The sequence below is a fragment of the Sapajus apella genome, unplaced genomic scaffold, assembly GCF_009761245.1.
Source record: "Sapajus apella isolate SASKATOON/1434 unplaced genomic scaffold, GSC_monkey_1.0 scaffold113, whole genome shotgun sequence".
Classification (NCBI taxonomy): domain Eukaryota; kingdom Metazoa; phylum Chordata; class Mammalia; order Primates; family Cebidae; genus Sapajus; species Sapajus apella.
Genome location: NW_022437053.1, coordinates 1833354 through 1848810, shown reverse-complemented (window position 1 = coordinate 1848810; position 15457 = coordinate 1833354). Strand labels below are relative to the sequence as shown.

Sequence of the window (15457 nt, the reverse complement as noted above, 5' to 3'; positions counted from 1 at the left end):
AAAAAAACAATTATCTTATAAAGCTTATATATTTTTATAGAAATAAAATATATGACAGTAACAGTAGATAAATTTGAATTATGGAATTAAAGTGTTATAAAGTCCTCACAATGTATGGAAAAGTTGATGACTTTCATTAGACTTTACTTAGTCAAGGATGCCTGTTGTAATCTCCAGATCAACCACTGTAAGATGAAAAGAAAGAAATATGACCAACAAACTGATAGAAGAGAAAATTAGAATAGCATAAAATGAGCAATGAATCCAGAAAAGTGTAAGAAAAAAGAGAAAAAAAGAACACAGAAGAGACAGGGCTAAGTGGAAGTAAATAGTGAAGGATAGATTTAAACCCAAATAGATAAGTAATCACATTAAAGATAGCTAAAATACAAAGATTATCAGACTAAATTTCTTTTTTAAAAAACTCAACTATGTGTTGCTTACAAGAATCATCATAAATCATTTACATATATTTTTAACAATGTTTTTTAAATTACAAAAGAAATACAGATTGAATATGAAGCGATGGTAAGAGTGAATGAAGAAAAATTATAAATGTATTTTAAAACTTGTATTAATTTACTAACGGGCCTAAGTGTACCACTTCAAAATCAATGCCTGTTAATACTGCTTAAGGCACCATACATCATGTTTATTACACCTTATAACTTTTAAATATTTAAATATTTCTCTACACATCTATAAACATAAAGAAAAGATAGCATAAACTCTACCAGAATGCCTTGTGTGCTGATTTTTACCCCCTTGATTCTTTTTTCAGTTTGTTTAATTTAGTTCCTGTACAAACATACATTACTTTTGTAATATTAAGAAATGTATATTATAAAAACATTATTAGATCCAATTCCTGGTTCCTGATGCAAGAAGCTCAGAAGTTACAACTTTGTCCTAACAAGTAAAAAGTTGAACACACTAAAAAAACAATAGCTCTTCCTGGAGCCAAATTAAGAGGGAGACCCACAGGATGAACTTCTGCTTTCAAGATTGGAGGAACAAACAAGGGCATACAGACAGCCAAGACTTCCCAGAGCAGGGACTAATCAACAAAAACCACCACGGGAACCAGCAGCAGAGTATGAAAACCTGAACTGGAATTGGGAAATTGCTAAAGACTCAGTGTGTGCAACTTTGAAAGGTTAAAATTCCAAAAGGATTCAATCATAGGGGCTCCCAAATATCATGAGATTTACCTCCAGAAGTTCTACTAGGTTCCCACAGGAAATACTGAAGAAATATCTTCTTGTGCTTCTACCAGAAGGAGGTGAAAAAAGCCATTTGGAAATGGACCAGAACTTTCTGTTGTTCTTAATAAGGCCTGCCATAAGGAGAAATGAATTAACCAGAGTCTAACCTTCTGGGGTATTATCAGAGCCTACCTGACCCAGGGGAAGGGAAATACTGAGCTCCACCCATTCTTTGCATCCTATCCCACAAAAGCAGGGAGACACAAACCGAGAAATACTTACGAAGTTCCCAGAGGCATAGGCTCAATAAAAAAACTGAGACATAATCATAGCAGTATAGAATGCTTCCCTCCCTTCCACTCCTTACCGCTACATTAGTAACTTACTAATCTACAGCAGTTCCTTTTACACAGTACATCATGGCCACTTATCAAGAAAAAAATACAAAGCATACTAAAAGGCAAAAACGCACAATTTGAAGAGACAGAGCCTGCATTAGAACCAGACATGGAGGTGGCATTGGAATTATCAGACACAAATTTACAACTATAATTATTACGCCAAAGGCTCCAATGGACAAAGTAGACACCATGCAAGAACAGTTGGGCAACATAAGCAGAGAGATGGAAATCCTAAGACATAACCAGAAAGAAATTCCAGAAATCAAAAATAATGTAACACAAATAAGGAATATATCTGATGGGCTTACTAGTAGACTGGATACAGCTGAGGGAAGAATCCCTAGTATGAGGAACATCAATAGAAATTTTGAAAACTGAAAAGCAAAGAGAACAAAGACTGAAAACAACAGAATAGAATATCCAAGGATTGTGGGACAACTACAAAAGGTGTAACATATGTGTGACGGGAATATAAGAAGGAGTAGAGCAGGGTTCCTCACCTCCCAGGCCACAGATCTGTACGTGTCTCTGGGCTGTTAAAAACCGGACCACACAGCAGGAGGTGAGGGGCAGGTCAGCAAGCATTACTGCCTGAGCTCCACCTCTGGTCAGCGCAGCGGCAGCACTAGACTCTTACAGGAACACAAACCCTGTTGTCAACTTTACATGCAAGGGATCTAGGCTGCACACTCCTTATGAGAATCTAATGAATGCCTGATGATCTGAGGTGGAACAGTTTCATCGCAAAACCATGGCCCCTGACAGTCTGTGGAAAACTGTCTTCCACAAAACCGGTCCCTGGTGTCAAAAAGGTTGGGGACTGCTGAAATAGAGAAAGAAATGGAAGTATTTGAAACAATGATTGAGATTATTTCCCCAAATTAGTGTCAAACACCAAACCACACATCCAGGCATCTCAGGAAACAGCAAGCCAGATACATGTGGAGAAAACAAATCCAACACTTAGATTTATCATTTTTTTTTTTTTTTTTTTTTTGAGACGGAGTTTCACTCATGTTACCCAGGCTGGAGTGCAATGGCGCGATCTCGGCTCACCGCAACCTCCGCCTCCTGGGTTTAGGCAATTCTCCTGCCTCAGCCTCCTGAGTAGCTGGGATTACAGGCACGCGCCACCATGCCCAGCTAATTTTTTGTACTTTTAGTAGAGACGGGGTTTCATCATGTTGACCAGGATGGTCTCGATCTCTTGACCTCGTGATCCACCCGCCTCGGCCTCCCAAAGTACTGGGATTACAGGCTTGAGCCACCGCGCCCGGCCAGATTTATCATTTTAAACTATAAACAATCAAAGATAAAGACAAAATCCTGAAAGAAGACAAAGGGGGACAAAAACCCTTCCCTTTAGAGGACTGAAAAGGTAAGAATTACATCTGACTTACCAGAAACCATGTAAGAAGGGAATAGATTAAAATAATTAGAGTTGAGAGAGAAAGCCACAAATCTAGAATTATTGAAATTATCCTTCAAAGGATAAGAAAAAAAATACATTCTCAGGCAAAAATTGAAGAAGTTTGTTACAAGCATATCTCCCTTGAAAATATGTTAAAAGAAGTACTTTAAAAAGAAGGGAAATGATACTGGTTGAAAGTTGTGTCTAAATTAAGACTACCAAAGAAGGAAGAAGTGAAGGCAAAATAAAAACTTTTGTTTTTCTTATTAATTTATCTAACAGATAACAGTCTGCTCAAAATAACAATAGCAACAATGTAGTTTATTATACTTATGTATTTTATATGTACATATGATATACACACACACACACACACACATGTGGGGAAACTGTCTTCCACAAAATTGGTCCCTGGTATCAAAAAGGTTGGGGACCGCTGAAGTAGAAAAAGGAACAGAAGTATTTGAAACAATGATTGAGAATTTCCCCAAATTAATGTCAAACACCAAACCGCACAACCAGGAATCTCAGAAAACAGCAAGCCATGTATATATAAACATACATGCGCCTTATAAGAAATAAATGGTACAAGGGACAGGAGGAAGAAATTCATGTTATTTTGCATTATAAAGTGCTAGCATTACCCATGAAGTGGAAGTGGTATAATGTAACATGAAAGGTGACTTGGATTAGTTGTAAATGTACATTGCAAATCTAGGGAAACCACTAAAAAAGTAAAAAAAAAAAAAAAAAAAAGGGGGGGGGGGACTATAACTGATACACCAAGAAAGGAGAGAAAATATAATCATATAAAATGTCCAACTAAACCATGTAAGTCAGAGTGAAAAACAAAAACTGAAATAAAGAACAAGGACAAAAAAAAATCAGTAGCAAATATGATAGATATTGATCCAACTATATCAATGATCACTTTGAATGGTCTAAGTGCATCAATTTAAAGAGACTATAGGAGTAAATCAAAAAACAAGACCCCACTGTATGTGCCTACAAAAAAACCCACCCTAAATATAAAAATACATATAAATTAAAAGTGTCCTATGGATAGAGAAAAACATACCATGCTAACACTAATCCAACAAAGCAGGAATAGCTATGTAAATTTCAGACAGCGCATACTTCAAAGCAAGAAAAGTTTCCAGGGATAAAAAGGACATTAGTTCATGATAAAAACATCAATTCTCCAAAAAGACAAAACAATTTTTAATAGGTATATGCCCAAAAACACAGCATCAATCTAATGAGGCAAAAACTATTAGAGCTACAAGGATAAACAGGTAAATCCATTATCACAGTTGGAAACTTTAACACCCCTCTACCAGAAACTGAAAGAACTAGCAAGCAGAAAACCAGCATAAACATGATTGAACTCAAAACATTGTCCATCAATTGGATAAAAGCAATACCTATAGTCTACTTCATCCAACAAGAGCAGAATACACATTTTTCTCAAGCTCACATGGAATACTTCCCACATTTGTGCCTTAAAATGCACCTTAACAAACTTAAAAGAAGTTACATGTTGCCTGCTGTCAGAACACAAAGAAGCTAAACTAGAGATCAGTAACAGAAAGATTACTGAAAAATCCCCAAATATGTAAACATTAAACAATAGTCCTTTAAATAATGTATGTTTTAAAGAAGAATTCTCAAGAGATATTAAAATATTTCAACTAAATGAAAATGAAAACACAACAAAATTTGTGGGATACAGCAAAAGAAGTGCTTAGGGGAAAATCTATAGCATTGAATACAATCTTAGAAACAAAGAAAGATCTAAAAATCAATATTCTAAGCTTCTACTTTAGGAAACTAGGGAATAAAAGCAAATTAAATCCAAAATTAGCAGAGAAATAGTAAAAATCACAGCAGAAATCAACAAAATTGTAAACAAGAAATCAATAGAGGAAATGAACAAAAACAAAATCTGTTTTTTGTAAAATGATCAATAAAATCAATAAGCATCTAGCCAGGCTAAATAAGAAAAAAAAGAGAAAGGACAAAAATAACTAATATCAGAAGTAAAAGAGAAAACGTCATTACAGATTCTATGGGCACTAAAAGAATAATAAATAAATATTATGAACAATTCTATGCTCACAAATTTTATAACCTAGACAAAATGGACTACTTCTTGAAAGACAAAATTTCTAATAACTCAAACAAGAAAAAATAAACAATTTGAATGTGCTTACATCTATTAGAGCAATCAAATCAAATAATAATAACTCTCCAAAACAGAAAGCGCCAGGCACAGAGGGGCTCACCGGTGAAGCCTACAGATTTAAAAAACAAATTATACCAATTATCTACAGTCTCTTTCAGAGTACACAAGCAGAGGAAATACTTCCTAAAACATTCTATGAGGCCAGCATTACCCTAATACAAAAAGCAAATAAAGACAGTATAAGAAACAATAACTACAAACCAATATCACTGATGAACACAGATGCAAAAATGCTCAACAAAATATTAGCACACTGTGGTGGCTCATGCCTCCAATCCCAGCACTTTGGGAGGCTAAGACAGGCAGATCAACTGAGTTCAGGATCAGCCTGGGAACATGGTGAAACCCTGTCTCAACAAAAAATTTAAAAATAAGCAAATCGATCTCAACAATGTACAAAAAGAATTATAGACCATGATCAAGTGGGATTTATTCTAGATATTCAAGGCTGGCTTGACATTAAAAAATCAATTAATATAATCCATTACATCAATAGGCTACAAAAAAAATCATATGATTCCATCAATAGATGAAAACAATTTTGGCATAATTCAACTCCATCATAAAAACTTTCAGTAAATGGAATAGAACTTCCTCAACTTGATAAATAAATAAATATATATATATATATATATAAAATTAAGCATGATGTTAGCTTAGGTTTTTTGTATATGTGTGTATATCTATATTTTGCATATGTATATATAAAATATGTATATGTATGTATATGATATAAAAGTACATATAAATGTAAAAATATAAATATAAAATATATGTACATATATATGCATATTTATATAGAAACGCAAATAAATTTATGTACTTTATATATGTATATATACCTATATTTATACACACATATGAAGATAGCTTCATTTTGCATATATGTATATACACAAAATATATGTACATATATATATGTATGCGTATATATATCCAAAAAACCTATAGCTAACATCATACTTAATAAGAAACTTGAAACTTTCCCACTAAGATCAGAAAGGAGTCAAAGATATCCCCTCTCCCACTCCTTTTCAATAGCATACTGGAAATACTAGCTAATACAAAAAGACAAGAAAAAAGAAATAAAAAGTATTTAGATTGGGAAAAAAGAAGTAAAGCTGTCTTTAATCACAGATTACATGATCAAGGGATTACATAGAAAATCCAAAATAACTGACCAATAAAAAAAAAATCCCTAGGAGCTAACAAGCAATTATAGTAACTTCGCAGAAGACAAGGTTAATACATAAAAGTAAATGGCGTTCCCATATTTCGGCAATTAACAAGTAGAATTTGACATTAAATCATAATACCAATTAACCCCTCAAAAATTAAGCACTTAGGTATAAATCTAATGAAGTGTTTACAAGACCTACATGAGTAAAACTACACAATTCTTACGAATTAAGGAAGAACTAAATAAAGAGCTATTCTATGTTCATGAATAGAAAAACTCACTATTGTCAATATGTCAGTTCTTCCCAACTTGATCTATAGATTCAATGCAATCCCAAACAAATCCCAGAAAGTTATTTTGTGGGTATCAATAAAGCAGTTATAAGGTTTGTAGACAGAGAGAAAAGACCCAGAACAGCCAACACAAGGTTGAAGAAGAACAATAAAGCTGGGGGACTGATACTATCAAACTTTAATACTTATGATAAAGCTATAGTTATCAAGACTGTGGTATTGATGAAAGAATAGACAAATAGATCAATGAAACACAATAGAGAGCCAAAAAATAGACCCACATAAATATAATCAACTGATCTTTGACAAAGATGCACAGGCAATAAAATGGAGCAAAGATTGTCTTTTCAACAAATGGTGCTGCAACAACTGGACAATCACACACGAAAAGAAAAATGTAGACACGGACCTTACACGCTTCATAAAAACTAACCCAAAATGGACCACAGACCTAAATGTAAAGTGCAAAACTACAAAACTCCTGGAAGATAATGGTCTAAGACCTATGTGACCTTGGATACGGCAATAACTTTTTAGATACAACACCAGAGGCACAATCCATAAGAGAAAGAATTCATAAGATGGGCTTCACTAAAACTAAAAATGTATGTTCTGTGAAATGCCATGTAAAGAGAATGAGAAAACAAGCTATTGGCTGAAAAAAAATTTACAAAAGACATACCCGATAAAGGACTGTCATCAAAAATATACAAAAAACTCTTAAATTCAGCAATGAGAAACAAAAAAACACTTAAAACTTGGCCAAAGACCTTAACAGACACCTCACCAAAGAAGATATACAGATGGCAAATAAGTTACAAAAAAATACTCCACATCATATGTCAGTTGAGAAGTGCAAATAGTAAAACAATGAGATACCACTACACGCCTATTAGAATAATCAAAATCCAGAACACTGACAACACCAAAGGCTGACATGGATGTGGTGCAACAGGCGCTCTCATTCACTGCTGGTGAAAATGTAAAATGGTACATCCACTTTGGGAGACAGTCTGTGATTTCCTCAGAAAATTAAACATACTCTTAGCATACGAACCAGCAAGTGCCCTCTTTGGTACTTACCCAAAGGACTGAAGCCTTATGTTCACATAAAAACCTGCACAGGATGCTTATAGTAACTTTACTCATAATTGCCAAAACTTGGAAGCAACCAAGATCTTCCGGAGGTGAATGGATAAATAAACTGTGCTACATCCAGACCAATGGCATACTATTCAGTGCAAAAAAAGGAGTGAGCTATCAAGCTATCAAAAAACAGGGAGAGAGCATAAATGCATATTACTAAGTGACATAAGTCAATCTCAAAAGGCTACATACTATATGATTCCAACCATACAACATTCTGGGAAAGGTTCAACAATGGAGACAGTAAAAGGTCAGTGGCTGCCAAGAGTTGTGGTGAAGGTAGTGATAAAAAGAGCACAAAGAAATTCCAGGAAAGTAAAAATACTCTGTACGATACCATAATGATGGTATTATACATTGCGCCATTATACATTTATCCACACCCACAGATTGTACAAAACCAAGAGGGAACCCTCTTATAAACTATGGATTTGGGGTGATTATGATGTGTCAATGCAGGTTCATCAATTGTAACAAATATACTACTCTAGTGGGAAATGTTGGCAATTGAGGAAACTGTGGGAAATCTCTGAACCTTTGAGGGAATGTGTTCTCTTTCCAAGTCCACAAGGGGGCGTAGTTTTAGGGGCAAGAAACTTCCCAGCATCATGCCCCTCTCCCATCTCTCTCCCGGGGATTTAACGTGTTTAAATTTCGAGGGCTCGGGAAGAAACTAAGAGTCAATCACCCCAGCGGAAGTTTAAAGGACTCCTTTCATTGGCCAGAGGAACTTGGGACGGTGGGAATTTCTCCCAGGACAAATTCCCCTGCTCCCTCATCCACACCAGATTTCCAGCTCCCTGGAATCCCCTCCCACATAGTGGGAGCTCTCTTTCCCCTCTTGGATTTCCCCTCTGGGGTCCCCCTCCACCCAGTGTGGAGGCTGTCTTTTCTCTCCTGGATTCCATCTTTCTGGGTTCTCTGATTCAGTGTGAGAGGAGTTTTCCTTCTCTGGTTTTCTCCCTCTGGGAACCCTTCTCACTCAGTGTGAGGGTGGTTTTTCTTTCTCTCATTCAGCCTGAGAGCTAGCTGTTTCTTTCTCTCTCCTTCTCCTTTTTCTGTCTCTGCCTAAATAAATCACTTTTCTGCTACACTTTTGGGGTCTGGTATCTATTTCACGAGCGCACTGTGCCGTGGTCTCCTCTCTCATTCTTGAGAGAGTGATAGACCACGAACCTGGAGAAATGTCCTCTCAGGGGAGCCTATGGCTCCTCTGAACCCCAACACCTTCATCTTACTTTTGCTGTGAAGCTAAAACTGCTCAAAAAAATAAAGATTTGTTTTTAAATTATAAAGACCAATACCTGGTTAGAGTTTTATAATATTTGATAATATTTTGTTGGAGTTGTAGCATTTTAAACAGTGGTTAATGAATGTGAAATCATAAATTTTGCTAACCTAAGCAGAGGGCTACCCAAAGGAATTTGGATAACACATAAGCCCTTAGGATGCTGGGCTCCACAGCCCAGCCTGCCATCTTCAGTAGTGAAGCCTAAATGCATGACCACTTAGTTCTACTGTCTTGTGGCTAAAGCTTTCAAAAAGCTGAATTTGTATTTCAAAGCAATAAGATACCAAAAAAATCAATTTTGTATAATTATGTGTTTTACATTTGTATAAAATTACATGTTGGTTCATATTATTCATTTTAAAAACCTTGACTCCTAGACATGCTTCATAACCAATGCATATTTATTTTATGCAAATTGACACTTAGAATGGCCTTTAGATGCATGTGCTCAGGTGACTGACCAAATAGCACAAATAAAGGTGAAATATTATGGAACCTTGGCAGATTACAACCTTACATATGCATCACTTCAAAATGATTTCTTACATATTATCTCATTCCCAGCCCAGTTACAAGCCCAGGAAGTAAATTAATAATCACCAGAAGTTAGAGTATGCATTTAAGAATAATTTAGGCACTTTCACGTAGCAAATTTATTGATGTATATTCATGATGTTTATATACACAGTTATACATCATAGACGGTGTATCCAAAATGTCTCTTAAATCTGCCCCCTTTTCCACATCCCCACAGTGGCTATCCTAGTTTCAACTTCCTTGTCCCTTCCCTTTCTCTCCCCCTCTCTAACCCATCTCACACTCACTGCTCTCAGCATCTTCTGCGTAAACTGAGACCTGGTTACTTCCCTCCCCTGTTTAAAAATCCACCATACCTTCCCCCACTGCCTACTGCTTTATGAAGTGGACTGTTGAATAACTAGAACAGACCACAGCAGGTCAAGCAATTCCTTTAGGCTCACGTTGTGCCTCTAAAATGTATGCAAAGCTTTTTCATTCCAATCTATAATTTATACTTGAATTTAATACAAATATCACGGTTTGGACCATTTCCATTTCTAGGAAAATATGCATGGCAAGCTGGTCTTACAGCTTCCAAAACCCCTGGCACACTGCCTCCTAATGTCCTCAGAGATGCCCAGACTAGGGCCAGGTGAAATGTAAACTTGCGGAGGAACTCAGGACACTTCACACACTGCAACCTACTGTTCCCCAGATTCATTCTGCACCTACTACCAAAGAAAAAATTATAGCCTCCTCGTTGTAAGGTGTGCTTCTAAAGCAACATTCTTACCAAAGTGTCTGTAAAACTATCAGTAGTTTGGTCAGTACTATATTGATCTTTCAGAATGTCTCAAAAAACACAACACATTAAATTTTCTGAGAAGTCTTGCAGCCTGTAGTGAAGATCCACAGGTTGCCAGCATCCCACAAAACACACCCTGTTGAAGGTGAGCTGTCCTCCACTGCACTTCAGTCTCTCCTCAGCCTGTTCCCATTACCTGGAAAGGATTTCCCACTTTGAGTGGCAAACTCCTTCTCATTTTTAGAACGCTAACCACTATCTCTTTAAAGCCATTCTCAGCTTCCCTAGTTGGGAACAATGTTTTCTAGCGTTTTGTGTAGATATTTGTATTAAATTTCATCACATGTAGTAATTTTGGATTTACTTGCTAATCCCCCTAGCCACATCATGAGATCTCTGAAAGAAAAAATAATCCCTCTTTCATCTGTTAATTCTCAGCATTTGTCAAAGTCCACAATAGGAGCTCAAAAGCATGTGTGGAATAAATTGATGAAAGAGTAAATGATCTTTCACAAAAATAAAACATGTAACATCATATGCTGTCTCCCTATCGCTCCAGTCAGGAATCTATGCTGACAAAAAAGGAATCAGTAGCAATATTTGGGAGGAGGAAAACCAACTATTGTGGTTTCTAGACAAGCACAGTTAAAATGGGCAACAAATGTATAAAGAGAATCTATACCAGCCAAGATTTTGTCATAGGAAGACTTTATGAGAACCATTGTGTCTCTGTCCAGAGTGCTGAGATTTCAGCTGGAAAGACCTGGCTCCACTTCAAAAACCCGGCACAGCCAAGTAAGGCTGGAATACAAATGTTTGCATATTTCGTTATGTCTGATAGACTTCAACTTCATCCAGGATCTCAGGAAAGTCACATTAAATTAGTTACAATTCATCCAGTTTAAATAAATTAAATGACTGTGTTCTGCAGAAGTTACCAAGTCTAAAGGAAGCAGCACATGAAAGACAAAGGACTTGTCCCATGTTGGTTTTCCTCAAAGCCCTCCCTCTAATCACAGAGTGACCTTGGGCAAGTGACCACACCTTTCTAGACATGAACTTCTTGACCTCCAAGTTGAGCAGTTACATAATTAAGATGGAGCAGACCTTCAGTGAATCACCACTGTACAGCAAGCACTTTCTATTATTTAATCCTTCCAAAACTCTCTGAAGCAAGTATTATTATTCTCATTTAACACATGAGAAAACAGGGCTTGGAAAGGTAAGGTAGTTTGTTCAAGGCCACTCCCCGAACACACAGCATTGACTGGCTTGGAAATTCAATGTGTTCACAGACCACCCTATGGCCAAGGTGGGAGAGAAACTTTCTCTCGCCCCCTTCCCATGACCTCTGGCTGCTGACAGCCTTCTTCACAATGCATTTCCTAAGGACACTGGAATATCATTGACACAAAGTTCCAATTTGCTATTTTTGTAATTTTCTAACATGACAAAAGTTATTATTTTTAAATGTTCGTGTGGTGTAACACTAACTTATGCATAAACTTCTCCTAAGACTCAACACTTCTCATAATAACTTGGTTTCCTAAGAGTCTCTTAAAGAAGCAGACATGCCCAGAAAAAAGCCTGCAGTTTCTCCATGAGTGGTCCCTTCTCTAAAAGGGGCTGCTGCAGCCTTAGCAACCTCAGGAGCCTGCTGTACTGATTCCTCCTGTTCCTCTACTGAGGGGCTACTGCATCATCACCCCCATCCAGGCAACACAGGGATACCCACTCCAAGGGAAGCAGCTGTGGAGCAGACACAAACAGTGAGGCAGCCTGGCTGGAGCTGACCCTGGGCAAATGGGGGAAGAGGCAGGTACAGTCCCTTTCTCACCCTGTCACACACCACTTGTGGAGTGTGTCAGCTCTGCTGCCTGGTCCTTTTTCATGTGGTTTCTGCATGAAAATGACCATAATCACATATCTAGCTTTAAGGTCCCTTCAAGTTGTTTCCATATTCTTTAGTTGATCACAGTGACTGACAGGGTACTACAGTGTCCATTTTATTAACAAGAAAGCCAAGGCTCAAGATGCTTAAGAAACTTCCCTAACACCAGCCACCCAGAAACTAACAGAGCCAGAACCCACCGAGAATCCCAAATACAAATCCTGAGCTCCTTAAAGTAAGTGAGGAGCTGCTCCATAAACAGCAACTTTTGCTGTTTTGCAACCCATGAGACTGCACCTGCCTTCCCCTACAGCTCTTCTCTCATAATAACTTTTCCGCATCATCGCATACACATTCAATATTTTAAAGCATGATTCTGCCTATAGGAGGAAGAACACATTTGAGGTGAGTGTATTGGAAGGGAAGCAACATACCACAGCAATTTTAACAAGGTTAAGTGATACACCATTCATCAACATGATAGTGAGGGTAACTTTATTTGTAGGATTATGAAATATCACCTCTTATCTTATTCTACTTTGCCAGGTGGCTCTTAGCACTATTTCTTTTTTAACCAGGAATTGTGGCTATTCTCTCACCTCGTTCCTACCATGCTCTCCCTCCCAATGAACATCATCAGCCCTGTGCCCACCCTGCCCCACTCCAGGGTGCTCCACGATAGACTCCGATACTCTGTATAGACAAGACACCAAACCTATTTATAACGCATTAAACAATTGTGTGAAGTATTTGTATTGTACGGAGAATATACCAATGAATATTGAATAACCAAAGCACCATAGAGGAACAAAAGGCAAGTTTACACAGATCGGACAACTGAAATGGGCACTAAAGGCTGCAAGGCAAGAGGCCCATGGAGCTGGTGGTGGCAGCTGCCTGGAGGGACAGACACATGTATTCCTGGTGGGGAGCCCAGAGTTCTGAGAGCAAGACTCCGGGTACCTGTCCTCACCAGGAAGGCAAAGCATGCCCATTGCTAGGATGGGGGCGCAGTGAAAGCTCACAGCTGACCCTCTTGCCCTCTGCCTGGACAGAGTCGCCAGCTGCAAAGCTCAGAGCCAGGCCCCACCAAAAAAGTTATATACCATAGGCGGCAGAAAAGTCTAGAAGTGGCCAAATTGACACCCAATGCTGGACTGCATGTCAACACTTACACCATAAGAGAGACTAAAAAGTGAACGCCACATGTTCTTGCTACTGAGTCCCAGTTCAGGATGCTTGAGTTTCTAAACTGAGGGAAAGGCGGGACCCAAGTACCCACGCACAGGTGGCCGAGGTGATGGAACAAGCTTCACCAGGTCCCTCCTTGGCGGGCGGGGAGGCCGAGGGCTGAGACACTTGGGAGAGGGCAGACTGGGGACAGGCTCAGAGCATGGCCCTGCCTCGCCTGGGGCCAACTAGGGTGTCCCAGCCGAGCTCCCCCGCCAGCCACAGGACGCTTTCTAAAACGCCCCTCGGAGCCCAGGGAGGGGAGAGGGCAGCCCTGCAGCCAGGCGGGACTCACCACGTCCATGATCTGCAGGAGGCTCAGGGAGAAGTAGACGGTGAGCGGCTGCGAGTCATTGGCCACCGGCCTCTCCAAGGGGTTGTAGTTCTTCACCAGCTCCTTGTAGAGCTTCCTCTGGAACTCGCCTTGCAGGGACACTAAGGAGAGGAGACCCGGGCAGGGGGCTCAGGCAGGCCGGCGAGGGGGGTACCCCCAGGCCCCCCTGCCCGCGTCCCCGCCGCCCACCCGGTGCAGCCCAGACAAGCAGCCCCCGCAGCGCCCCCGCAGCCCTCGCCGGCGGAAAGACCCCAAACCTGGCCCAGGCGCGGGGCCACAGAACCGCCTGGGATGTGCCGGGATCCCGTGGAGGAGTGGAGGGCGGGGAGACGGCGGCTTTACCGTGCAGGAGCGACGCGGCCAGCGCCAGCCAGGCGCCTCCCGGCGAGCAGCGCATGTTGAGTCCCGGAGCCGGCGCGCCTCACGTCTCGGCTGCAGCCCAGGCCTGCGCCTGCGGCCACGGAGCCGCCTCTCAGCTCCGCTCGCGCGCTTTAAGGAGCCGGGCGCGCGCCCCCGCCCCGCCACTCCACGTGACGAGCCCCGCCCCCGCCCCGCCCCCATCCCGCCCGCCCGGGCCGGCGTCTCGGCGGCCACCCGGGGAACTGCAGGCACCGGTGCGAGCGGGCGGTACCCCCGGCTGGGTCCGCTCCGGGCGCCTCCACCCGCAGTCTCCACCGAGCGGGCTCTCCGCCTCGCGCTTCCAGTCCGGCCAGTCGCTGCCCAAGGCCGGGCTCTGCCTCTCCCTTCCGCTCTCGGTCCCCCTCAGCCCGCCCCCGCTCTCAGCCAGAAGCTGCGCCGGGCAATCCCCCGGGAGAAAGCCGGGAAGATTCTGGGGTGCAGTCCTCCAGAACTCCCTCCTCGTGACGGCTGTGGGGACCAGACCGCCCCGGGGAAGCCCCCTCCTGCAGCTTTCCGCGAGCCCGGGTGTGCTCTCCGCAGTTTGCGCGGCGCCAGTCAGCTGCCAGACTCGGCCGGGTCGGAAGTGCTGAGGCCCCCTGTGGGGGAGGAGGGAGGCCGCCAGTGTGTGCTGGGGTTCCCAGCGGTCACCTAACGTGTGGCTCGTCCTTTTTTAAAGGAGATTAAACAGATGGAAAAGTTAACTCCTAACTCTTTGCTGGAAGGACAGCCAGAACTTGGGGTTCTCATCTGGCTCTTTTGAGCGAGCGCACTGGGATAGTTAACGCAAAGGAGAGGCCCGGGGAGTGCGGAGGGTTCTCGCTGATGAAGAGGAGACGCGGTTCTGGAAGGGAAGGGCGGGAGGACGGCTCCGAGGGGCGGCCTCCAGGGAGGCTGGAGCTCGGTCCGGTTCGCTCGCCTCTGCCGAGCTCCGCGGCGCCTGCGTCCGCGTAGGGGGCGCTCCCGCTTTCCCGCCTCCCCAGCATCCCAGCTCCACCAGAGCAACTCCCGCGAACCGCGCAGCGGCAACGCCTACGTTTTTCAACTGCCTGAAACCAGGGGATCCTTTTAAGTCTCCAGGAACTAGGGAAAGGCTCAGCAAAAGGTGAC

At 41.3% G+C, this 15457-nt stretch overlaps 1 protein-coding gene across 1 annotated transcript in view; it reads right to left on the bottom strand.

Annotated features, from left to right (window-relative positions):
* Positions 1–14449, bottom strand: part of CHRNA7 (cholinergic receptor nicotinic alpha 7 subunit) — a 120983-nt gene extending 106534 nt beyond the window's left edge. The window contains exons 1-2 of the mRNA XM_032259958.1: positions 14294–14449; positions 13913–14052 (exon numbers count right to left, since the gene is read on the bottom strand). Of these exons, the coding sequence (XP_032115849.1) occupies positions 13913–14052; positions 14294–14348 (195 nt within the window). The 5' untranslated portion in view covers positions 14349–14449. The remainder of the gene's footprint in view (positions 1–13912; positions 14053–14293) is intronic.
* Between the last annotated feature and the right edge of the window lie 1008 nt (positions 14450–15457).